We start from the raw sequence: 26,118 nt of genomic DNA, 5'->3' as shown, positions 1-26,118 counted from the left end.
AAACGCAAAGCCCGGCAATTTCTGGCAGGTTATTTTCATGCTGCTGTTAATCTGGAGAGTATATCAACAGACTTTAGTTGACGGTGCATATGATTATATAATCAGACAACGTGCGTTAAAAAACATTACAACACATATACTGAGAGACGTTCTGCACTAATGAGGAGGTTTCACTGGCGACACGGGGCTCTGCTGTACACAGGGGACCAGTGAGGTAAGCAGTCACAAAAGCAAATATAGCCTAGCTTATATTCATAGTTTATATCACCGTGAATTAATAAATGATTTCAGAATGAATGAAAGACTGACCCTATAGGCTAATGTATGTTACCCACAGCCTAGATAAAGAATAGATTTGTCTTTAATAACGGGGGAGCTGCCACTTTTCTGCAGCGTGACGCGTACTTTTATGTATAGTTGACGAAGCTGACAAAAACTCCCCCCCCCCCCTTCCTTTTGGGCTTTGCAGACCGTTTACATTCACAAAAACGTATATATCACTCTTCAGAAAAGGGTAAAACCCCAACAAGACACTCTGATCAACCCTTTAACACCACATGAAAAGAAGAGAAGCATTGATCCATACATTTTACAGTGACAACAAAACTGAAACTGTACTCATGTCATGGCTGGGGATCTGACGGTTTCTACAACTTAAGGTACCTTAACATCAATATCTAAAGTAGGCAATTTCTTTAGATACTTTTAAACTCAGAATAGGAATCCGCCTACAAAGTCTAACAATATTATCCATAGTGTGGGAGACAGACAAAAGTTACCACATTAAAGCACTCTCGGTTAAAATATTTCCTGCATAATGTTTCAACTCAGAAATGTAATCCTTTAGAAGCAAGTCCAAACAAGTAAACAACTATAGAGACTACTCCATATAAGGACTCTGGTAAGATTTTTACACAGCCTTAAGGGATACATTTCATCCTTACCAACATAAATGTTGTGAAGTCCACTTGTTACACCGAATGGCAAAGTCAATAATTGATATTATATTATTCCAGAATGGAGGACAATGCAATTATTCACAAGGTTTACAGAACATCTCAGAGATAAAATATGTCAAGGACATTTTGAAATCACAGTGGAGGGTTTGCATTTTTGCAAATAACTGTTTTTCTCTTTTCAACCCTATTCCAAAGTAGTTTTTGGAGATTATGCTGTTCCAAAAATGTTGTTTCTTGTGCCCTACATAGCACTAGTTTTCTTGGCAGTATCTGGCTGGGCACTCTGGCTAGTTTTCTTCCTTTACCACCAGCGATTTGTCAAATCAAGCCTCATGAGTGTTTTCCAGGCAGACTTGGCAGAGCTCACAAGCAGCAAAGCACGATAGTAAAAGTAATTGTATATTGCCTCATGAATTCTAGTACACTGTGTTGCTGAGCGGCTCAATGCTCATAAACCACAAAGAGTTTTCATAGCTCAAAGATTCACAAACGTTTACAAAATCACTCTCATACACAGAAGACTAAACAAAGTCACATCCTTCCCCTTTACGGCCTCCTTTCAAATCATGCTGATGAGATTGTTAACCAATTCACTGTCGCCGAAATGAAGATTCATCCACAGTAAAACAATACACTTGACTTAATAAACCTTTAACCTTTCTCTTGCGTTTCGGGTCAAAAGTGACTGAATGACTTGTTTTAATCATAAATATTGTGTTTTTCATCCAATTGCCTCAATACCTTATGTTATCCTCCACACTAGGCCTCTGAACATATACACTTGATGATCACCACTTGCATTGAATTTTGAGTGATTTATTCAACAGTGAAACACCCTTGATGTCTTCGGTCAGAATTGACCGCCATAGAAAATGAATGGGTATGAGTGTATTATGTTCATCCTGCAGAACACACACACACACACACACACACACACACACACACACACACACACACACACACACACACACACACACACACACACACACACACACACACACACACACACACACACACACACACACACACACACACACACACACACACACACACACACACACACACACACACACACACACACACACACACACACACACACACAACACACACACACACACACACACACACACACACCCACACCACACACACAACACACACACACACACACACACACACACACACACACACACACACACACACACACACACACACACACACACACACACACACACACACACACACACACGGTATATTTCTCTTTCTCTAAATGTTCATTGAGGAAAACAGTATCAGTGTCTTATTTTATATTCATCACAGTGAGTGCAGTGAATGCTGAACTTGATGGGCCCACCGGTGGGTCCGGACCAAGACATGAAACACTGGCTTGCTTGTATCAAATCAATACATCCCATACATCATTGGAACGGGAAGAATCTCAGCTACAACACCAACTAAAGCATTTCCATCTCCAGTAAACACAGCCTACATGGCAAGCATTCTTATAATATACAGTAATGTAAAATAAGCACTATCTTTAAACTTACTGCAAAAAATAATATGAAATCCACCCCTGGTGTCATTCTGTCTGTCACCCCTTGATTCTACTTGCTTTGACTGTTCAAATGAGATGTCAACCATCAAAATTGGATAAGGGGTTCCAGAGATATCACTGTGCAAAACACACCGGTCAATTTTGACCGAAAATAGCATGGGAAGGGGGGTATGACCTAACGCAAGAGAAGGGTTAATTTGATATCGGACAATATCTCAATATTACTGTTGATGATGAACAGCCAGTGCTTCATTTTTAATGTGTTTGTTTATCCAGAAAGATATTACAAAAGGCGGCACCCTCATCAGAGCTCATCAGATTAGAAAAGTCCTACCAGCAGACAAGCAGAGTTTTGTAGAAGATGAAGACAGCCCCCTGTCAACTCTATAGCTTTATCAAAATGGTTGAAGAATGTGTTAGTCAATATTTCAAACTTTACCCTTCACTTAAGCATCTTTTGTTAACTTTATTTAAAGGGGCCCTATTATTGTTTTGGGGGGTTTTTACCTTTCCTGAAGGCTTGTAATACTGTATATGTTATTGTGCATGTAAATGGTCTGCAAAGGATATAATCCCAAAGTTCCCTCCAGAGGGAGTTTCTCTCCTAAAAATCTGCCTGAAAAACCCCAATTGGACTCTAATTCTGTAACATAGTGACATCACTATGTAACACTTGCGTTTCTATTGGCGAGGGTTTCAACACATTGTACATCGTTGGGTGCACAGCAGAGGCGACCTGCTAACCAATCAGAGCAGAATGTTGTTTTTAAATGTGCTATAGGAATAAAGTTGGATTGGATTGAATCAGAGCAGACTGGGCTCTGGTTTCAGACAGAGGGTGAAAAGAGGTGCTGCAGCACAGGCAGTATGAGAAAAATAAAGACCTGTCACAATAGAAACACAAAATACAAATATGAACCTTAAATGTGCATAATATGTCGTCTTTAGCACTAATTGACTGACTTATTCCCTACTACTCCCTTCCCTGTTGCATTTGCAGTATCAGCGCGATACATTTAGTTTGCCAAGTATTCCGCATCATCACACCAGCAACTTCAGAAAAGTCTTAAAAACTCTCCCTTTGGGTATAATTAAATGAGCATGTCAAAAGCTATTCAGTACTTACTATTACTGAAAAACACTCTAAATTAGGAATGCTGTTAGTCAATGACCTTGTCAGAGTCAACTTGTTCTGCAGTTGTTGAGCAAGTCCCTGAGCAACATGCTGCAACAGGTACACAAACACTGCCACACACACACAAAGCTGGCAAACTCCAAAATAACTGTACTCTGAGACAGAATAATCCTCTGATAGCTTACCCTCCATAAGCTCCGAATGTGAAACTCCTTTTCCTCTGAGACATCTTGCTCTATGGATGATGAGGCTTCCCAGGTGAGAGCAGGATATCAGTGCAGGGCACAACACGAGGCTACAGAATAACAGCCATACCTGTTTCTATCTCTGCTCCTTTCTCTATGCTCCTCTCCTCTCTTTCCACACCTCTAACTCTTTCTCCTCCCTCCTTGTCTCAGCCCTCATCAAGTGTGTGTGTGTTGTCTGAGAGTATTTTGTGTGTGTACACAGCCCGGCCCTCCCTCTCGTGTCTCCTCTTTGCTCTCTGGATAAGTAGCTGCTATCTCTGCCAGATTAAGAGAAAGGTACGTCCGACTGTCCTGTTGTCCTGGAAACAAACAGGACTGTTTCTCAGGCTCTATCTGGCAAATCCTGTTTCTCATTTCCAGCTGGAAGAGGGCACAACAATACTTACATTTACAAGTATAATGTCCAATGAGGACAACTTCCCTGTGCTGATCAACAATGACAAGTGATTCTGATGATGTGACACACAAGGTGCTCTTTTCTCCAGGGCGGTTAAAGACCTTAAAAAGACGTGAAGGTTCAGGACAGACAGGATTTCTATATTGATAAATACCTTTGTTGACAGAGCTATATTTAAGGGGGTGCACCTAAATACCCAACTTACATTTTACCATTGATTATTCTGCCAATTATTTCTCAGTTAACAATGTTGTCCAATGAAAGCCAACATTGGTGAAATGGTCCGTTATCATTTTAAACAGCCCAAGGTGACATTGAAATGGGTTGTTTAATTTTACATTATTAAACTCAAATGTACAAAGTTTACTGTATATTACATACACTTTATTAATGTAGGTAATCAGTTGCCAATAACTTTGATATCAAGGTAATAAATATGTAGAAAAACTGCCAAGAGGAAACTGTGACGAAACTCAAAGGGGACCTATTTTTGCATATTTGCAATTTGCGCTGCTACTGTGACATGTTTACATGCTTTAATGTTCAAAAACTCCCCAAAAAATAATTGCTCTGATTGGTTAGCTGACTGGCTCTGTTGTGATTGGTTAACCACTTGAGACACACTACCCCTTAGCCTATAATGTGTTGGAGCGCTAGACAGCTAGTCAATAGAAGCGCGTATTACATGGCGAACGCAATAAGTTACAGAAATCAGGTGAGGTGTTTCCGGGGGGTCATGTTTTTTTTTACAGTGCAAATGCACTAAATATATGGTTTAAAATAACCATATTTTACTATCAACTAATTTCTTCTTTTTTTTCCTGGTACATTACACACTTGACTTAAAAATGATATTCCAAAAAGCTAAACTTTAGAAATGGAAGCTTTAAAGCTTCCTGAGAACAATTATGTCAAGTGATACAGGTTTTAAGGTTAGTGGGTGCAAATAAATACGAGAGTCACTTCATTAACGCAATATAAAGCAATATAAAAATCACACAAATTTGAGTAATTACCTGGGTCACATCTGAGATTACAACTGTATTTTACTGAAGTGGTTTTTGACTATAAGAGCGTGAACCAAATTATCTGATTTACTCAAGTCTTGTATTTTTTTTACCCGACCTCTTTAATGCGGTAGGTTTTTATAAGACCACACTCCATGTTAAGTACTAGAAATCAGCTTGATTTCTCTTGAACTTCATTAGTCGATCAAAAGGAGGGAATTGTGAAAGGGTCACCTGCATCAGGGTGAGTGGAAAGTGATATCTCTATCAATCTGCTGGCAGAGCACGTCTGCTTATAGTCAAACAAGAGAGGCTCTGACACCTCCTTCTCGTCTTTCCTCTAAATCACCTCTCTCTATCTCCGGCCCCTTCCTTACTTGAGTAAATTATTTCGTTTTCTGCCGTGATGAGATAGTATATCCTCCACTGAGCAGTCGGGTTCAAGTGCATTAATTGTCCTTTTGTCCCCTTAAGCATCAGCGCTAATGTTGGAGCGCCCTGATGACTCCACTGTCGACCTTTTGTGATTCTATTAGGTTTGACTGGACTATACAAAAGACCAATGTCCTTCAGCTCCTTCATTGATTGATATGGATACATGTTATGGGCTTAGATATGTCTCATAATTATTTGTGTGAACAGAAAAATAATTTGTGTGTAAATATGTGATTTGTAAATGTAAAACACCATCCACAAATGCATTTAAAAGATTTGCAAACTCAAAAATAAATGTGCAAATGTAAAACGGATCTGCAAATACGCAAAATATTTTTACAAATAAAAAAAGATCTTTGAATATCTCTTTAACATTTACAACTTTCGATCAGGCATTTATGAATCCATTTTGTATTTGTCGACCAAAAATGCGCTTGCGGATCTCACATTTCTGCTTGTGGATCGTCTTTTTACACACACAGAGTTTTGAGACAAACTTTCTGCCGGTCTCGGCTAAAATCTACTCGTGTCGCTTGGAAACCAAGTGATGGCCTGCTGATGACGACATTTCCGCATGGTTTTCAAACTAAGAGCATGATGGTTTGTTTAATGCGCTGTTTTTTTAATGAACAGCAGAACGTTAGATGCATTCTTTATCACCATCATCATCATGTTATAGTGATACAGTTATTTTGTGTTAGTTTATTGGTTCAACTTTCTTCATTGTTTTTTGTGTATTCAGTCAAGCGGGTCAAAGTTACAAAGCACTTCACATCTTATTAATCGGCCTAGTTTTACTTTACCAGTGCAGTGGTAAGGTAATCTGTAGAAAAGCACCGTATTTAGGTCAGCCTTCATAGTAAGGCTACATTAAATCTTATAATATTCATCGTGTCCTTTCTACTGTATATCTATCCGTCTATCTATCTAGATAGACGGATAGATATATATATATATATATATATATATAGATAGATAGATAGATAGATACTTCATTCATCCCAAATTGTGAAATGTGTGGAAACAAGTATAAACATAATAACATTACATACAAATGAAAGCAATAGACAGGAATATATCAACCTGGTCTCACCAGAATGCGTGCACTGGTAAGGTAAAACTAGGCCGATTATTAAGATATGAAGTGATTTGTAACTTTGACCCGCTTGACTGAATACACAAAAAACAATGAAGAAAGAGTTATCTCTGGGCTGCTTCGCTGCCAGCTGCTCCCCCCGGGACCCGAAAGTGGCGTAGCCTGTACTTCAACATCAATGCATACAAATGTGCTCGATATATGCTGTATTGAACCAATAAACTAACACAAACTAACTGTATCACTATAACATGATGATGATGATGAAGAATGCATCTAACGTTCTGCTGTTCATTATAATACAAAAACAGTGCATTAAACAAACCATCATGCTCTTACTTTGAAATCATGCGGAAATGTCGTCATCAGCAGGCCATCACGTGGTTTCCGAAAATAACCGAGTGACACGAGTAGATTTTAGCCGAGACTGGCGGAAAATTTGTCTCAAAATTCCGTGTGTGTAAAAAGACGATCCACAAGCAGAGATTTTAGATCCACAAGCGCATTTTTGGTCGACAAATACAAAATGGATTCACAAATGCCTGATCGAAAGTTGTCAATGTTAAAGAGATATTCACAGATATTTTTTTTATTTGTGAAAATATTTAGCGTATTTGCAGATCCGTTTTACATTTGCAAATGTATTTGTGAATTTGCTAATCTTTTAAATGCATTTGTGGATGGTGTTTTACATTTACAAATCACATACAAATTATTTTTCTGTTCACACAAATAATGATGAGACATATCTAAGCCCATACATGTTGACCTGCTTGATGCTTGACTTATGCCTTTTGTGTATATCAAGTAAAAACAATCAATCTTCTTTTGTGAACATGGACATTAATAGCTGGTTTGGGACCAACAATTTCATTTTAAGATGAAGAGACAGGAGCTCATAAAAAGGGAATTTAGAGGAGGGGGTATAGTGGATGAAGTGATATATTTGGGTTATGTCATCAAGTCTAATGTCAAATCTATTTATATCAAATGCAATGCTTAGCACTCCCTTAGGAAATGTTTGTTTTGAAGCGGGGGCATTAGGACGGTTTTTCAAATAAATCTTTCCCTTATTTATTTAGCTTTTTTGCTTATGATGGTCATTGCATCTGCCGATGTATTGTACCAGAAAAGTATTCCATTGTTCGTTCATGATATAGTCCACTGGAAAGAATTAGCCTCTTCCTCCAGTCAGATCCATTTTTTATTTAGAGCAAAGTGGGCACAAATGGCTGCTCCTCCTTTCCTGTCAGCCATCCCCGGCTCCTCTGATAATGACACAGAAATGCCATGTCTCAAACTGAATGATTCTCCAGAGCCAGACTTCTGCTGACAAACTTGTTATTGTCGCTACAGTAATGTACTTTCAGGAGCTCCATTCACTCTTGCTTTTCCCTTGCGTCCCTCAAAAGATGTCCTTGCCAGAGGAAAAAAAGAAGCTATTTACCCAGAGTGATTTGTGTGAGACAGGTGAAAGGGAAAGGGTATGTTGGTGTAATTAGTCTGAGTCTGAGGGTTATATTCAGGAGACATGGCAGACTTGCTGGAGTGTTCTTCCAAAGCAGGTCAGCCTTGACTTTGAGGACTTGACTGGCAATGGGAGGACAGAGGCAGCAATGAGAGGCTGCCCTATGAGAGGGGGGGGGGTCCAATCAACTGAGACGGTTGTCACAGTGATAGATAAATACTTTACTGACCATCATCTCCAGAACAAGAGACAGAAGTACATACATCCATACTTGACATCCATACTTGACATCCATACTTGACATCCGTGTTGATTGTTTCTTGATTTTTAAATGTTTTCTGATTGTGTTCACCTGTTGTCCTTGTGTTCCTGCTTGCCCTCCCCAGCTGTGTCTTGTCTTTGTGATTGGTCTTGTGTTGTTCACTCTGTTTGGGCCCCATGTCTTGTCTGCCTGTTTTGCATTCCCCTCGGTTGCCCTCCCGTGTCTCCTAAGTCTTCCCTGTTTGTTTCTAGTTATATCTCTCACAGGCTCCGCCCTCTACTGGACTCTATGGGTAATACCTTATCATGCAAGCATTCACCTACTGAGACTTCTATAGACGTAGCCGGCCCCGGGGCGGGCCTACCTGAATGCGCGCGCATCTCACCGTATAAAAGGAGGCCTCGCCTCCTGACTGTCATCCCTTTCTCTTTAGTGAGCGGAAGTGAAACACTGAGCAAGAGACGTGAAAAGAGAAAGAGAAAAGTGCACCGGACCTGCCCGACATGCCCTGGCCTGATCGCGGGGGCTGATCCGCACCGCCTGTGCTTCCAGTGCCTGGGGCCGGACCACGCCGAAGACGGCCTAAACCCTCGGCTAAGCCGCCGACATCGCGGGGATCATTTTCGGGTGAAGTTCGGCCCGCAGGAGGAGCCGGAGGATCAGGACCTCGAGGTGGTGGAGATGGGGGAACAGGATGACGAGGTGCCATTCATGTTCACCCTCCCGAGGGGCCAGGTGGCCGCGTTCCCGGAGGAGGAAGACGACGAGGACGCTTCGTTGTCCGGTACTTTCGGGTCCGGCGGCCAGGAGGGTCTAGCACACAGGTCTGCTGCGGGAACGAGACACCTTGGAATATTTGGACAAAATGTTCAAGCTCGGAGCACAGATGGCGGCTGCGGCCAATAATCTCGGCGTGTTGGGTGTCTCCCTGATTACCCCTCAGGCAGATGCCCCCGCCCTGCCGTCTGGCTCTTCCTCAGGCGCCGCCCGGGCTTCCCTGCAGGCGAGGGAGCGCAGCGCGACGGTGAGACGAAGGGAGAGGCTTCCGTGCCCGCGGCGCCCTCCACCTCTTCGGCCCATCCCGTGGAACCGGGGTACCGGCACTCACGGGGATGGGCTGCCGACCTCGGCAGGCTCCGCAGTAGCAGAGAGCGGCCGGGTGGGGTGCTCCGTCTTCACGGAGCTGACTGGCGGGGGGAGGAAGCGTCTCGGCAGGGGGAGAAAATCTCTCCACCCGGGACGCGAGGACCGAATCCCGCCTCCTCCCTGTATAATGCACAGATCACTACGTTTTCGAATAAAAATGAGGTTGATCTGTATCCAAGTCTAAGTGTAATTTGTTTCCACAATGCTACACTTACACATAATGTTGACCGTACAAATTCCCCACTCGCTGCCCTGAATGAAGCATTGTGATGCCGCAGAAAAGTCCTGATCTACAAAGGGTATTGTACAGACGTAACAATGATAATTCCCTCTAATATAACAATCTTATTGCAAAATCAGTGAAAAATAATATTAATTGGGGTTTTATCTGAATAACAGATACTTAAAAAAAGAAAGATACTTATGGAGAATGAAACAACTGCATGAAAAGAAAAAGAAACTTTGTGAAGGAAGTTTATGAGTAACATAAGTAGAAACATTAAGCATTACAGATTCTTATCTACCAATGTTATATTTGACTAAGGCAGGATGATGCATAAAAAACCCAGAGGGCTTATTACAGTCTTGTGGTTTACATTACATTACATTGCATTTAGCTGAAGCTTTTATCCAAAGCGACTTACAATAAGTGCATTCGACCAAGAAGATACAAACTTGAAGAAAACAGAATCATATAAGTACATCAGGTTTCATAGAGCCAAACAATTTCAAGTGCTACTCAACAGGCTTTAGATAAGCCAGTCCTTTGTTAGTAAATATTTTTTTTTATTGCTCAAAGTGGAGTCAAAAGAGATGAGTTTTCAGTCTGCGCCGGAAGATGTGTAAGCTTTCTGCTGTCCTGATGTCAATGGGGAGCTGATTCCACCATTTTGGAGCCAGGATAGCAAACCGACGTGTTTTTGCTGATGGGAACTTGGGTCCCCCTCGCAGTGAGGGTGCAGCGAGCCATTTGGCTGATGCAGAGCGGAGTGCACGTGCTGAGGTGTATGGTTTAACCATGTCCTGGATGTAGGAAGGGCCAGATCCATTCACAGCATGGTACGCAAGTACCAGTGTCTTGAAGTGGATTTTAGCAGTTACTGGAAGCCAGTGAAGGGAGCGGAGGAGCGGAGGAGCGGTGTGGTGTGGGAGAATTTAGGAAGGTTGAAGACCAGACGAGATGCTGCATTCTGGATGAGCTGCAGAGGTCGGATGGCACATGCGGGTAGACCAGCCAGGAGGGAGTTGCAGTAGTCTAGGCGTGAGATGACGAGAGCCTGGACCAGAAGCTGCATCGCTTTCTGGGTCAGGAGGGGACGTATCCTCCTGATGTTGTAAAGCAGGGGTGGGGAACCTCCGGCCTCCAGGCCGTATACGGACCGCGAGACCGTTTGGTATGGCCCTCGAGGTAATTTATAAACACACGCAAAAAATAAAGAAATTAAAGAAATCTAGGCCGCAAAGGAATTAAAGTGGACCTATCATGCTATATTTAAATGATATATTGTAGGGCCATACCTATATAAGGTATATTTATACGTTTCTGTTTTCAAAATACCAAACAGATCATGCATTTTAGCCATGCCTCATTTCGCTCTATTTGCTGTTCTCCAGCCCTGTTTTTGCAGGGGGCTGATTCTGTGAGCTGCAGCTGACCACGCCCCCCTGCAGGAGAGGATAGCGTGCTCTGATCAAGTCAGAAGAGGGGGAGAAAAATAGATCTCCGTCCTCCGTGTTTTATTATATAGAGTCGTTATTCATTTGTTTTAAAGCTCAATAAATAAAAAAGAAGACCTTTGACCGGCGCTTTTCAAATTTTGTCCGGAAGATTTAAACTTTAACCTGTTCCACTCTGAGCCTGTTTTTCAGGTCTCAGGCTCGAAAATGACATTCCCAGAACAAATGACCATATCTTCCCTTCTAAAAGGGTTAAATTAATAATCTTTTCTCAAAGTAATGATAAACCTGTGAGTTGGATGTAGAAGTGTCAGAATCAATATAAATGTTTTTTATTTTAAAGAAAATTCAGATTTTACATAGTAAAAAACTGTAAATTATAGTGTCCGTCCAAAAATTATTTTTTACAGATAGTGAAAACTACCCTTGGATGATGGGTTAGTAGACTAAAAGCTTTAGGAATCCAAAGTACAACATATAATAAGTACCCTGTATCAAGATTGATGCAAAACAAGTGAAATTTGACCTTTTTAGAGAGATTTAGCCAAAAACTGGGCCATCTGGGGTCATTTGGGTGGATTTGACCTATCTCTGGCCCCCCTTGCTCGATCTGGTTGGTTGACATACCCTTGTGACCGTTAGAGCCAATAGAATCGAAGGAGGAGAATCACATAGACACACATTGTAAAGAAAAAATGTTGCCGCTTCGCGTGTGGAAAGCGAAACTAAACTGGAGGAATGTCTCCTTCTGGAGTTTGGAAACTAAAACGCAGTTGTATTGCTTATGGATTATCAGAAATAATTTCAAAGAAGGCACAGACACATAGGATGAACCTATGGATTAACTGCAGCATCGTTTTTTTATCGTTTTAATGCCATTGAAGACCACTTTTGACCAAGGTAAGTCATATTTACATGTTTAGCTTCTTGGCTCCACATGTGATGATGTACGCTTTCGTTGATAGCGTCGCGAATGTTTATCACTGAGTGTTGAGGTGGGCACCGTTAGATTCAGTGTCTCCAGGACACCAAAAAATAGTGTTTGGTTGTGCATCTAGGATAAGTAATAAGGGAGTTCTGAGTGAGTTTATGTGCCTTTGTCGGTCCCGTTTTTTCGATCGAGGCTAATTCAGAGGCTGAGTGCTAGCATTGTGGGGTTTTTTTGAAAAAAAAAATTAAAAAGATCAGTTAGCTGAGTTTCTTCCCGTTACATGGATATAACACATTCATAGTTTTATTCAATATTAAGATTCCTTAGACGTTGTTTCCTGCAAATGACGCGTTTATCCGCCCGGTACCGGGGGGAAGGCGTGAAACAGGTTAACGGACATCTTGACCGGCGAAAGAAAACCTAACTGAAACTCTGCCGCTCGGTCCCCTCGTTCCTTGGAAGAGGCGGAGAGGTGGGTGTTTGTCATCTGCTGGTGGACTAACCGGAGAGAATTACAGTGCTTGCCTCGACGGGGAGGGATTGCATTGAATTAAAGCAGCAGGAGCAAACGCTTGCGAGAAAAAAAGCCACAGCGGAGAATAAACAGAAGGGTAACCATGGTAACCATGCGCGGGAAGTCTTCTTCGCTGCTTTTGTGGCAGACTACAGCGCCACTTACAGGCCTGGCATATGTACTACAGCGTCTCCAGCGCTTTCGAGCGGCAATGGCCGGCCGTGGCCCAACCCCACATTCCCCTGATAGGTGGAGAGTTGGCCCAATAGCCGTAGCGCCACCGTCCTGACGTCAGTAACGTGTTCAAATCTGGATCAGTTTTTATCAGATCCGTTGCAGCCCCTTTTTTAGAGATTTGGGTATGGAGGAAAATAGAGAGGGTTGTGTTTTCTGACACTTGGTGAGTTCCCTGGAACACCGGGGACACACATTCATGTATAAAAGACGTACAAAAGTGCATTTTGCATGATAGGTCCCCTTTAAACAAGCGTGTGCCTGTTTTTCCTGGCCAAGGTCAGGGTCCTTGAACACAACACGAGCCTAACGTGTCATCACGTGGTATATGTCTCATCTGACAGGGGTGTAGTTCTGCCGGAGAGCACCAGAACGCCGCTCCGGCACTTCAGAAATTGCAGTACCCATAAGGAGCCGTACACATGCCGCAGTTTTTGCGTGGCTGTGTCTTTAGTTGAAAGCCCAGTGGCGATCTGTTCATCTGTCATACTGATCATACAGTCAATAACTTTGTTGTTATTAGCATCTGGTTAGCTAGCTATGCTAACGAATATAAGAAGCTTTTTCTACAACCAATGAGGTAGAGGCACATCTTTATATGCAGGGGTGCACATAACTGGTACGCAGGTACACATGCGCGGCACAAATCTGAATTGCGTAACGTCACTTGTGTCACTACGCGCCTTTGCGTACCTCAAAACATCAAAACAAAACACATATTTCGTCTACACGTGTTTCTTGTCAACACTCAATGGAGTAAACTACTAGGCATGTCAAAAAACCCAAAGACATTAAGCAGCTACGTTGCCGTTTCGCTCCCTGCAAAAAATCTTTCTATGACTGATTGAACTGGAGCTGGGTGAGCCGCGCAGGACATAACCGACGGACCTGTGAAGCTTTCCAGGAGGCAGAGGCTTAGATCACTGGACGACAGAGTTGGTCGCCGTGTGCACAGACAGGGTTAACGTCGGTATAAACAACAGAATTGTGCCAAAAGTCCGCCAACTGGCTGCGGTGGGAGACTCCCCTGTGCACATTCTGTGCCCCGCGCACACACTGGAGAACTGCGCAAAATCATCTGATCACAACGTTCACGCTCTGTGGTCAAGCTGCTGCAGTTTTATTTACACCAAAGTGGAGTGAAACACACAGCTGCAAACTTACTCAGGGTGTTATGGAAGAGTTTGAAATCAGACAGAGGTGGAAGAAGTACTCAGATCTTGTGTAGGAATACTCAGTTACAGTAAAACTCCTGCATTCAAAATGTTACTCAAGTAAAATTAGAAAAGTATTATCAAAATATAGTGAAAGTAGCGACAGTAAAAGTATTCATTGTGCAGATTGGTCCATTTCAGAATAATATATATGATATGTTTTATAATGATTGATCATGAAAGTGTTCTCAAAGCTGGTAAAGGAGCAGCTAGTTTGAATGACTTTGTATACTGCAGGGTAGCTTGTGAATTTACTCCAGGTGGAACTAAAGTCTGATTTAACACTTGATTAGATTTCACATCATTCATCCACATCTGTAAAGTAACTAAAGGTATTAAATACATGTAGTGGAGTAAAAGTAGAAGTACAAAGTAGCATAAAATAGAAATACTCAAGTCAACTACAAGTATCTCAAAATTGTACTTGAGTAAATAAGTGTGCTTTGTTACTTCCCACATTTGAAATCAGATATGACTTCAAGTCATGTGATAATTTCTTAGTATTTGATCCTTCAACTTGGCCTCAGGAAATGCAAGGACTTCACAGTTTTGGCAACAAGTTTTGGAGAAAGCAAATCGGAGGCTTAAAAAGAGACAGGGAGGTGCATCTTCATCATCTTCATCATCTAGCATGCAAGAAGTGTAAATTGAGGACAGTGAAGGAGACACTGAGGAGGACCACGCTTCGTGTGGGGTGAGTACCAAACGCTGTCTCTTGGTACTCATCTGAGTAACTCACTAAAAAAGTTATGTGCACCCCTGTTTATATGATCATTATAGTTATAAAAAAATAAGAGAATAAAGTAAACAGGTATAAAATACTATATGACAGTAAAAAAAAGTTGTTATTAATAAACAAGAATACAGTTTAAAAGGAGAGTGATTTGTAAAATATCCATAAAGAAAAATAAAATCTGCTTACAGTTCTGTTTCATATGGGTGTTGAGAGATGTATCCATAGATCTCCAAATGTTGCTCTCAAAGTGCACCAGATTGATGCTTTTAACTTCAACATTTAAAAAAAATCTTCCAGGGGGAGCATGCCCCCCGGACCCCCCTAGAGGAGGTTAGCTCCCCTCCCCCACTTAAATCACCTTCACATGGATAGGAAACTAAATACATTTGCACACATCTTGTGTCCATATCTTTCTGTTGTGGTGGTCATGCCACACCGTGCACGTGCATGCATACGCGAGTCATGGTAAGATATCTGGATTAAGAGGTTGCTTTTTCTTTGCACAGCATGAAAGAAATGCGAAATGAATGGGCTGTGATTCTAGTATTTTTAAGCAGAGGTCAATAATTTGTACGGCCCTCGGAGGATGTTGAAAAAATTGAAATGGCCCTTGAGAGGAAAAAGGTTCCCCACTGCAGAGGTGGGTTGTTGCAGCGATGTTTGCAGTGAAGGACAGTTTGTTATCTAGGGTCACACCCAGATTCCTTGCAGTCTGAGTCGGGGAAACAACAGAGGGGCCGATGTTGATTGTTAGGTCAAGAGTGGGACAATCTTTTCCAGGAAGAAAAAGCAGTCTTGTCAAGGTTGAGCTTGAGGTGGCGAGCAGATATCCACTGAGAGATGTCAGCTAGACAAGCAGAGATGCGTGCGACGACCTGGGTTTCTGAACGGGGAAAGACAGAATTAATTGGGTGTCGTCAGCGTAGCAATGGTATGAAAAACCATGCGGGCTAATGACAGATCCGAGTGAGTTTGTGTACAGAGAGAAGAGGAGGGGACCGAGGACAGAGCCCTGAGGGACCCCTGTAGTTAATTGAAAAGGGTCAGACTCAGACCCTCTCCAAGTTACCCTGTAGGTGCGGTCTTTGAGGTAGGAGGTGAGGAGGGAAAGTGTAGAGCCTGAAACTCCAAGTTCTTGGAGAGTGCAAAGGAGGATCTGATGGTTCACCGTGTCGAATGCAGCAGACAGGTCCAAAAGGATGATGACAGAGGAGAGGGAGGCTGCTTTAGCCGTGTGCAGTTCCTCAGAGACAGCAAGGAGGGCAGTTTCTGTGGAGTGACCTGCCTTGAAACCAGACTGGTGCGGATCCAGAAGGTTGTTCTGATGGAGATAACAGGAGAGTTTTTTAAAGACAGCGCGTTCAAGTGTTTTAGACAGGAACGGGAGGAGAGAGACAGGCCTGTAGTTTATAACATCAGACGGGTTGAGAGTGGGTTTCTTTAGGAGAGGGTTTACTCTTGCCTCCTTGAGACTGTTTGGAAAGTGACCAGAAGTTAGAGAAGTATTGATGAAATGGGTGAGAAACAGTAGAATATCAGGGGCGATAGTCTGAAGGAGGTTTGAGGGGATAGGGTCCAGAGGACAGGTGGTAGGATGGGCAGAGGTAATGAGGGTAAGAACCTCACTTGGAGAGAAAGGGGAAAAGGAGGTTAGTGTGTGGGTGAACGGTGGGTCTGGTGACCCAGCGGTGAGTAAAGGTGAGTCAGAAAAAGAAGAGCGAATATCATCAACCTTTTTTTCAAAGTAGTTAACAAAGTCGCTTGGAAGAAGGGAAGAGGGGGAAGGGGCTCTGGGGGGGTCGAGGAGGGTGGAGAAGATAGAAAATAGTTTTTTGGGATTGGAATAGGAAGAATGGATCTTATCTTGAAAGAAAGTGCTTTTTGCCTGAGAGATCGAAGCAGAGAAAGAGGAGAGGAGAGCCTGATAGGTTAGGAGGTTGTCAGGGTGTTTGGATTTCCACCATTTCCGCTCAGCTGCCCGAAGAATGGTTCTATAGCACGCAGTGCGTCCTTTAGCCAGGGAGCAGGAGGGGACTGACGAGCCTGCCGAGATGTGAGAGGACAGAGAGAGTCCAGAGAGGATGAAAGAGTAGAGAGGAGAGTTTCTGCAGCAGAGTTTGGAGGCAGAAGTTGGAACGAGTCAGACGAAGGGAGGGCTGAGAGCACCGATGAGGCAAAGGTAGAGGGGGAGAGGGAACGAAGGTTACGGCCGACAGGTGCACAATTAGAAGAGATTAGTTTGTTATGTTTGGAGAGGGGTAGAGAGAATGATATGAAGAAGTGATCAGATGTGTGGAGCGGGTTTACAGAGAGGTTAGAAGTAGTGCAGTTCCTTGAGAATATGAGATCAAGGACATTGCCAGCTTTATGAGTTGGTAGGGATGGAGACGGTGAGAAAGCAAAGGCGGTTAAAATAAATATGAATTCAGATGTCTTCTCTGTCTGGAGGTTGAAGTCTCCGAGAAGTACAGCGGGAGGGCCAGTTTCAGGGATGTGTGAGAGGAGATTATCTAATTCCTCCAAGAAGTCCCCCAAGGCGCCTGGTGGACGGTAGAGAACAACAATGGTTAATTGTATAGGATGGGTTACAGTAACAGCATGGAATTCAAAGTTGGAAGGAGTGAAGTTAGGTAGCTTGAAGAGGGAAAAGCTCCATTTGGGAGAGAGCAGGAGACCAGTGCCACCTCCTCTGTCAGTGGGTCTGGGTGTGTGGGAGAAGGAATATGCTGTGGAGAGAGCTGCTGGGGTGGATGTGTTGGATGGAGTAATCCAGGTCTCAGTGAGAGCAAGGAAATCCAGAGACTGCAGGGAAGCGTAGCCAGAAATGAAGTCAGCCTTAGGAACAGCTGACTGGCAGTTCCACAGGCCACCTGTAACTAGATGTTGGATCTCAGTGGAGCATGTGGGATAGACGAGAGCAGGCCGGTTACAACGATTAGGAGATGCACGGGGCCAGTAATAATTGCAAGAGGACACATGAACAGGAATGGAGAATATCCACATGTTTTAGCATGAGGGGCTAAAAACACCAGCGATACTTAGCTCAGTCAAAATAGGATTTGCCTCCTCTTTGCCTCCCTCGTGACTCCCGCAGGACTCTATTGTCTTTGTCAGTCTTAGAGACTCCCGCAGGACTCTATTGTCTTTGTCAGTCTACGTCTGTCTGACGCTGAAGCTGACGCTCCAGGAAAGTGCTGCCTAAAATGGACACCAGTCCTGATTGCCGAGTTGTCACAGCTGTGGGGCCACGCCCCTTTAATTAGTTACTCTCTGCAGCTGATGAGCAGCAATAGGAAATTGAAACTGGATTACTCCTGAGTTCTTAATGAAACTTTAAGTTTACAATTACATTAAACCCTAGCTAATAAAGTTATGAGGTTAACCCTTAATACAGTTACTCCTAGTCAATAAAGCCCTTAGTATTCTACAAATGTTTAAATCAAAGTTTAAACATTTCTGTACCTGCTACATATTTCTGTCCTAATCTGAATAAACAGTAGCTGATACACTTCTTGTCGAGCACAAACACATAGCAACTGTCCAAACATCCACACCCTCTTCAGGTGAGAATACTTAGTAAACTTTAGGATGTAATAGCTTCTCTTACGTGTGTCTTCAGTCAGCACTAAGGAGCAATTACACACTAACAGTACACTTCCTCCCCTTTGGGAACAGAAAAGCAGGAAACATTAAATATTTACCAGCTGTGCGCACAACTACACCTCTGACAAGATTGCATGGACACCAAGCCTTGCCTCTGTGACCCGAAATGCCCACAGTCATTTTTTTATTTCAGTTTTGTAGATGTTACTGTAGGCTAAATTGTACTTTTACTTTACCTCAAACAGCACCATTATTCTAAAGCCTGACAAGCAGCCAGCATCACAACACCATCAGTAGTAAATCCAATCCAAAAGTAATGACTTCAATTGTTTTTTAAAGGCCATTAAAAAGCTACCTTCTCCCTATAAAGCGTAGAATCAACATGCTCACTGTATTCAGGGATTGATGTAAGAATGGCAAACAGGAAAGAGGTGAGGAAAAAGGAAGGGGAAAGATTAATGAAGTCGTCTTGGAGCAACACCACCCCTCGCTGTTAGCCAGGAGAACTACTTTTTTTATATCCTCTCGTGCTGCTGAGCATCTCGGGGGTTGTTTGAGAGCTCCGTTTGAAACAGACAACTTTGAATTTTAAGCAGATAGACTCTGTTGCTTGAAAGGCAGGGGAGTCTAATGCCCATGATGAGCACAGCGAGAGAGAAAAGAGAGCAGCTGAGGCAAACGAACAAAGCATTAGGATTGTATCTCCTTTTATCGCCATGACACTGTCCATTAATCCATTTTAGTCTGTGGACATGTTACTGGTCGGTACAGTCACAAATTTAGAGCAGAAACTCTGCAGAGCCAGCCACTGTTCCGTAACCAAATGCAACAAATGAGATTCTCCCTCTCTGCCACAAATTGCAGGAGCTAAATTAATGTGTGTGGGGGGGGGGGGGTGCTGACATTGAATAACTGGCTCATCAAAGACAGACAGATTCCAGCAGGAACCCGGAGAATATTCTTGTCCTTCATCATACGGCTCTTCTAGATCTGATTGTCATGAATTACACAACTCCACTCCAGGCCACGGATAACAAGGAAGGGAGGTGGGGGCGTTGCATGGAAATTGGGGAGATGGAGAGAAAAAAGAAAGAGGGTGTCTGAGACTGGCGACAGGGGTGTGGATATATATAGCACTATTAGGCGTTACAGGATCCAGCAACCTGCTTTTCATTTAATGTATGTACACCCCGTTTACATTCACAAGCATGTTGGAGAAGAGACTTGGAAGGGAAATGAAGACACAAATCACACCAACAGAGTGGGAGATTCAATGAATGTTCCCTAGAGCCATGTAGAGCGAGGGCGCAGCAATTTACAGCGCCGCCACACTCTCACACAATCCCGCCAAAAGACCCCAGCAGGACACGTAACTCATCCTCCGGGGCACAAGAGCAGAAGGCCATTAGAACAAATAAAAGAGATGCGGAGAGCAGAAGAGGGCCGAGGGAGAGAAACAAAACAAGCTTATTTTTCATGTAGGCCTAACTATCAAAGTCAAGCAGGAGGAGAGGAAAGCCCCGCGGGCCACATCCTTGGATTAATGACTTTGCAGAGAGAGGAGCCACACAGACTCAGTTAGGGGCCGACTTTGATTCATACACATGAGAGGGCTCGACAGGGACTGAGATAAGGGAGGGAGAGATTTCTAATCATGCAGCTTCATCTAAAATAATCACTCATTCAGACCTCAGGGCCTGTCTACTGTTTACAACCTCAACTTGACATGGACTGGCTTTTTGGAGTCCTCAGATATTAAAGTGCGCACACCTTTAGACATCTCACCAGAAGCATCTGCTTACAGATAAATGAGATGTGGCTGAGAACTTTATGAGGATGGTTGATCATGAACCCAGGAGTTTGGAGTGTTGTTTAGACAAAAGGAAACTATATGATGACATATTTATGACATTTATTGGGAGAATATGATGCCCAAATGTGTGGACAATGGATGTGGTCTCATTTCTTTTATTGGAGTCACTTGGAAAAGGATGTCTTTGTGGGCCAGTATAGGGAGGTGGAGGGGTTTACAACAGCACCAAATCACTCCTAAATCACTTCGTGTGTGTACATTTTTACGACAGCTTTGAGAGACTTTTCGATCTGATTTAGGGGTACACAAACCTGGCACAAAATACTATCTATCTATTGAATTTAAAAATAAATGCCTAAACATAATTAATCTACTGTTTGCTTTTCAAACTCATATTTCCTTTATGTTTTTTACATACGTGTTCTTTCATTGTTGTTGTTTAGTATTGAATTTAAGCTATTGTTTTTTTGCTCATCTGGTGTTTTCTGTTAAATTGGGATTTCTTATATAATTTCGGTGGAGGATCCAGAAAAAGCCCAGTGCGTTTGTGCATTTTTAAATTAAATAAACAAAGAAATCACTAATACAATACAATACTTATTTCATAACGAAAAAGTTCAACAGGAATTAGCTTTTTGAAATTTTTGGGGGGGGGTTTAATAAAATGAAAGTTAATACCAACATAAAAGTGTAGCAGCACTTACTTGGCAACAATTGAATTTATTTGGATGTTGTACTCTTTTTTTTCTGTGCTCAAGAGATGAGGAGACAGGTCAAATTATAAAAGGGACAAATTACAATAGAAATCCAATTATCATCTCAATTTGTAGAATGTGTTAAGGCTGAGAGCTGAAGTCATTGCCTGTTTGACAAGAAGCCGTCTCACATGGAGCTGAGTGGACACTGCTGTCTCCCAGCAACACAGAACCCATATGAAGCTGAACTGCTTTCAGCACCATGGACAGCAGCCATCTCAGAAACATAAAAAAAAAGGATTTACTCAATCCCCTTGACCACTAACGGAATCTATGGCAGGGAGCAGAATTGGTAAACCTTGCTGAACCTAATCAAGATCTTTGAGTACTGACATGTTACACAAAACAGTTTTTCTTTATTTCGGTCAGACAACTCACGTTTATGTAATATGTTTATTAGAAGCAACATATAGTTTGAGTTTGGCTCCTAGGCTCGGGCCTCATCACTCCACAAATGTAGCTAGAACATTAAGTGATGATTAAATAACTATCGCCCCCAAACCTACAGGTGGAAGCTGGGGGTGGTGGGGGGGGCAGGCGAACAGCAGCAACCTGGAAGCAGCAGCGAGGCAGAGGCAGGCCGATCTGGCAGCTTAAATAGAGCGGTAGATTTAAGAGATTGTTTTTGGTTTGTTGCAAGTTACGTGTAAATGTATTGGTGATCGAGTTGACTGCCTGAACTAGCTCGCATGCAGGTTTCGCCCTGTTTCATGAAATGCTAAAGCCACAATAAATGAATAATTTTGTTTTGAAAAGTTTTTCATATATACGACAATTTCAGAAAGATTATAGCTTCAATTTGTTTTGCAGAAGGGATGCAAAAACAGGCATGAAAATATCTTATTTAATCCATATTAGATCAACTTGAATTCCATGTAAACATCAGTTATCTACAATGCCAAATTAGCATTCACTGGAAGTTTTGTTTGTTGCCAACCGATGGATGTAGGTTAAATATACTCTACTCCATTATTTAGCTCAGTTTTTAGTATCCACTAATCCCTTAGGGAAATATCCAGGTTTGGTCACGTAAAGTGCAAAGGTATGCCGTCTTTACGACGGTACCTGAGGATTGTGGGTAATGTAATCGCAAAGCGGACAGAAGTCGTCACAACAATAGCTGGGGATTGTGGGTAGTGTAGTCTCTTTGGTGCTCCACATTTCAGAGAAAACAAGTTGTCTCAGAATTGAAGGGGAAAAACACAAAAGCATTGTACACAATTTAAACCTATCAATGTCGTTTAATTAACAAAGGTAATCTGGTGTTTTTGAGTTGATGAGTAGTGGAGATATCACTGTCAAATCAATCGACAGTAAGGAGGATACTTACTTCCGGGTGTACAATTCTCCGTTATCCAATGGGAATGGACGCTCACATTGCCTTTAAGAGCTGCCGACACAAACGAATGCCGTGCTTCCCTAAGCGTCAAATACCGCCGCCGATGGGAATACATTGCAATCAGTTGAAAGCTCTTTGCGTCTGTTTATGACGCTGAAGGAGCCTCGACGCGTCACAACTGGACGCCACGGGATCCTGACCAAGCGTCGCTCCTGGACGCTTAGGGAGTGAGAGTGTGTTGGTTTAGCTGCTAAATGCTCCACTATGTTTTGCTAGTTGCTTAATGTGTCTGGCATTTGTGCATGCATTTGTTTTACTGGGCCGCTATAAATAGATCAGTCATAACGCATTCACACCCATGCTCTTTAAAATGCAGATATGCATGCATGCATGAACATGTTAAATGCGCACACTTTTTCAGTATTTCCACAACCCTGAGATATGCCTGAGTGATACTGTTACTGCTTGGTGGAACAGAGTCAGTGTTCAGTGTGATCTCTGTGCTCTCACCGTGCTGCGCCTCTTGGCAATAGCCCTCGACTTCAGTTGCGGCATCAAAGGGCAAAACCGCTCTTATTTGCCTTTGTTCCCACTGTGGCATTTCACATAATCTGACAGCCCTGGTGCTGTCTAATCCCTGCTGTGACCCTGACCCTTTGAGGGCCCTCAGACTCTGGATGGGAATGGCTAAACTTCGCTTATGAGGAGACGACTTCCTGCGACACGCTCTCTGGGCTGACGTTTATCACCCAGAGGTTTGTAAATCAAACTCACAGGTCTCTGACAGGGTCATGTCAGATGCTGCAGAAAAATAGCACCTATAAGTAAATAATATTATGGATATCTATCAGGTTTAAAAATATAATAAAGCATCAAATGTCAGTTCTACTTTCTAATTGATTGTCAAAACAACTGAGCATTACTTAACAATGTATTTAACAGAATTGGTGTTCAAATATCAAACATGAAATTGCACATCAAAGGGTTTCAGTGCACAGCCTGCATTAGAACTCTGCAGCTGCGATGCTAGCAATCATTGAATGCACTTAAGAGAGGAGATTGATTGGCAGAGGTCTAGGTCATTCTCCATTTATTAATAACATATTCAAGTCAGGGACAAAACGCCGCTCTAGCCCACCTTGCAGAGCAGGACTAAAGCAAGTTCAGGATGTCTGTAATATATCTATGATAGATGATGGGCTACGCAAGGTCACACCAAAGATGAGGGAAGGAGAAATGCAGTATTATATTTTATTTAAAGTCAACATTGCCTTGGGGAATGGGCGCCTGAATTAAAGAGCAGTATTTAAAATAAACCAGAAAGCACCAATTTTATTGAGTGTAAAATACTTCAGGCAGCGACATACATTTAGATAAATGTTAAAGCTGTATCAGCTATAGAACACACATGGTCTCTTACATTTAAGATGATCTGTGGTGATGATTGAGCAACTTAAACAAATGCTAGCATGGTTTGATTCATACGCGATTAGTATGTATTCACTTCTGATTGGTAGGGTACCCCAGTATGAGGGGCCGTGTAGGCCAAAATTCAAACTAACCTCGCACACACACTACTGAAAACATCTGGCCTTGCACACACACACACACTACTGAAATACTCTCACATTCACTACTGAACACCTCACACACACACACAACTGAAAATTAAGCCTCACACATACTACTGAAAATTAACCTCACACACACACGCAACTGAAAGTTAACCTCACACACACACTATTGAAATCCTCTCACATTCACTACTGAACACCTCACACACACACACTACTGAAAACATCTGGCCTTGCACACACACTATTGAAATCCTCTTACATTCACTACTGAACACCTCACACACACACAACTGAAAACATCTGGCCTTGCACACACACTATTGAAATCCTCTTACATTCACTACTGAACACCTCACACACTCACTACTGAAAACATCTGGCCTTGCACACACACACTACTGAAATACTCTCACATTCACTACTGAACACCTCGCACACACACACACTACTGAAAACATCTGGCCTTGCAAACACACAACTGAAATACTCTCACATTCACTACTGAACACCTCGCACACACACTACTGAAAAATAACCTCACAAACACGCAACTGTAAACATTTTAGTGAAAGGTTCTCAGCAGGGAATGTGCATGTGTTTCACCTATGTGTGTGAGGGGGATTCTTGCTGTAACAGAAGTCATTGTAATGAAACGGAAGTCATTGTAATGAAACGGAAGTCATTGTAATGAAACGGAAGTCATTGTAATGAAACGGAAGTAACAAAGAACAATGCTGCAGTGATACAGTAGGTGGCGATAATTCTCGTCTACTCTGTTTGGAAGTCGCCATTAAAGAAGAAGAATGAAACAGAAGGTCCAATTCAGCATGGATTTATAGAGAAACAGCACCGCAGCCGTAGGCTGGAGCCTGGACCGAACAGTCTACAAACTGAGACGGTCTGGTCTATGGAGGTGTTCTTGTTTACATCACCTGGCCCGTGAGGTGGCCTAGCAACCCGCTAGCAACATGCACAGCTGCAATAAGCTAACAAGCTAACTAAACCGAAATTGAACAAGAACCTTTCCTTTTTTGTTTTACCATTTATTGAAGTGATTGATATTCCAGGCTGAGAGGACAATGGCCAGTTAAATATGGTTGATTACGCTGTGTACTTCTAGCCAACAGTTATGTTAGCATTAGTTAGTTAACAGTAAGTAAATATAGGAGTTACCAATGTACTCCAGCCTGATCCAAATAAGGCTAACCTACGTCTGTTGCTCCCGGTCTGCACGTTTTACGTTGCTTAAGGTGAGTGAACATGAAACTATTCAGCAAAACTTTCAATAATAATCTAAGGTATTGAGTGTTTTGGATAATACTTGCATACAAATCTATAAATGCCTTCAGGTTTCTAAAATATATAATATGTGGTAAATTCAACAGTGGATCAAGCAAAGATTCACATTTGTGCATGATTTTAGTCATTGATTTTTTGCTGTTACTTAATTATACTTTTAATAAATTCAAGGCAAGCTTAGTTACATGTGATGGTAGCTAGTTAGTGCTCTTACCTGTGTGCCTCCTCCGCAACCAGACTGTATTCAAACTCTTAACTACCAGTTCTATCTACTTTACTTGAAACAATTAAAAAGACAAAATCAACTACATTTATTGATATACCAATCTTTATTTTTGGAGCCTCTTCTTTTAAATTAAACTTTCAGACGTAAGATATTAAAATACAGTAATAGTATTGTTTATTTTTAGAAAACTGAGCCACTCCTTACAGTTAACTTCATATTTCTTTTTGTCTAAAGCATTTATTACACACATTTTCCCCTCATATTCACAGTGTGGATCAATTGAGACAGCGTGGTGTCCAGAGAGCTGCAGAGACTTTGGGAGGAACCTCAGTGTGACGGATGTCCTGTGGGTTTGGCTGGAGAGGACTGAGGTGGAGCGTTCTTTCTCTGGGAGGAGGACCAGGCCTGATGGAGGAGGACTTGGCCTGATGGAGGAGGACGTGACCTGATGGAGGAGGACCAGGCCTGATGAAGAAACCACCTAACTGCATCTGT

The 26,118-nt window shown here is 42.4% G+C and overlaps 1 protein-coding gene across 7 annotated transcripts in view; it reads right to left on the bottom strand.

Annotated features, from left to right (window-relative positions):
* The window catches only part of si:dkey-166d12.2 (rap1 GTPase-activating protein 1), a 128,607-nt gene that overhangs the window by 76,422 nt on the left and 26,067 nt on the right, over positions 1 to 26,118 (bottom strand). For 6 of the 7 annotated variants that reach the window (XM_034139478.1, XM_034139479.1, XM_034139480.1 and 3 more), the window contains exon 1: positions 3,832 to 4,018. The exons of the other annotated variant lie outside the window; for it this stretch is intronic. In XM_034139478.1, coding sequence (XP_033995369.1) covers positions 3,832 to 3,875 — 44 coding nt within the window. In that variant the 5' untranslated portion in view covers positions 3,876 to 4,018. Of the gene's footprint in view, positions 1 to 3,831; positions 4,019 to 26,118 lie in introns of those variants that run through there. 7 annotated transcript variants of the gene reach the window in all.

Source organism: Trematomus bernacchii, unplaced genomic scaffold (assembly GCF_902827165.1).
Source record: "Trematomus bernacchii unplaced genomic scaffold, fTreBer1.1, whole genome shotgun sequence".
NCBI classification, from domain to species: domain Eukaryota; kingdom Metazoa; phylum Chordata; class Actinopteri; order Perciformes; family Nototheniidae; genus Trematomus; species Trematomus bernacchii.
This window is presented reverse-complemented; position numbering and strand designations above follow the sequence as displayed.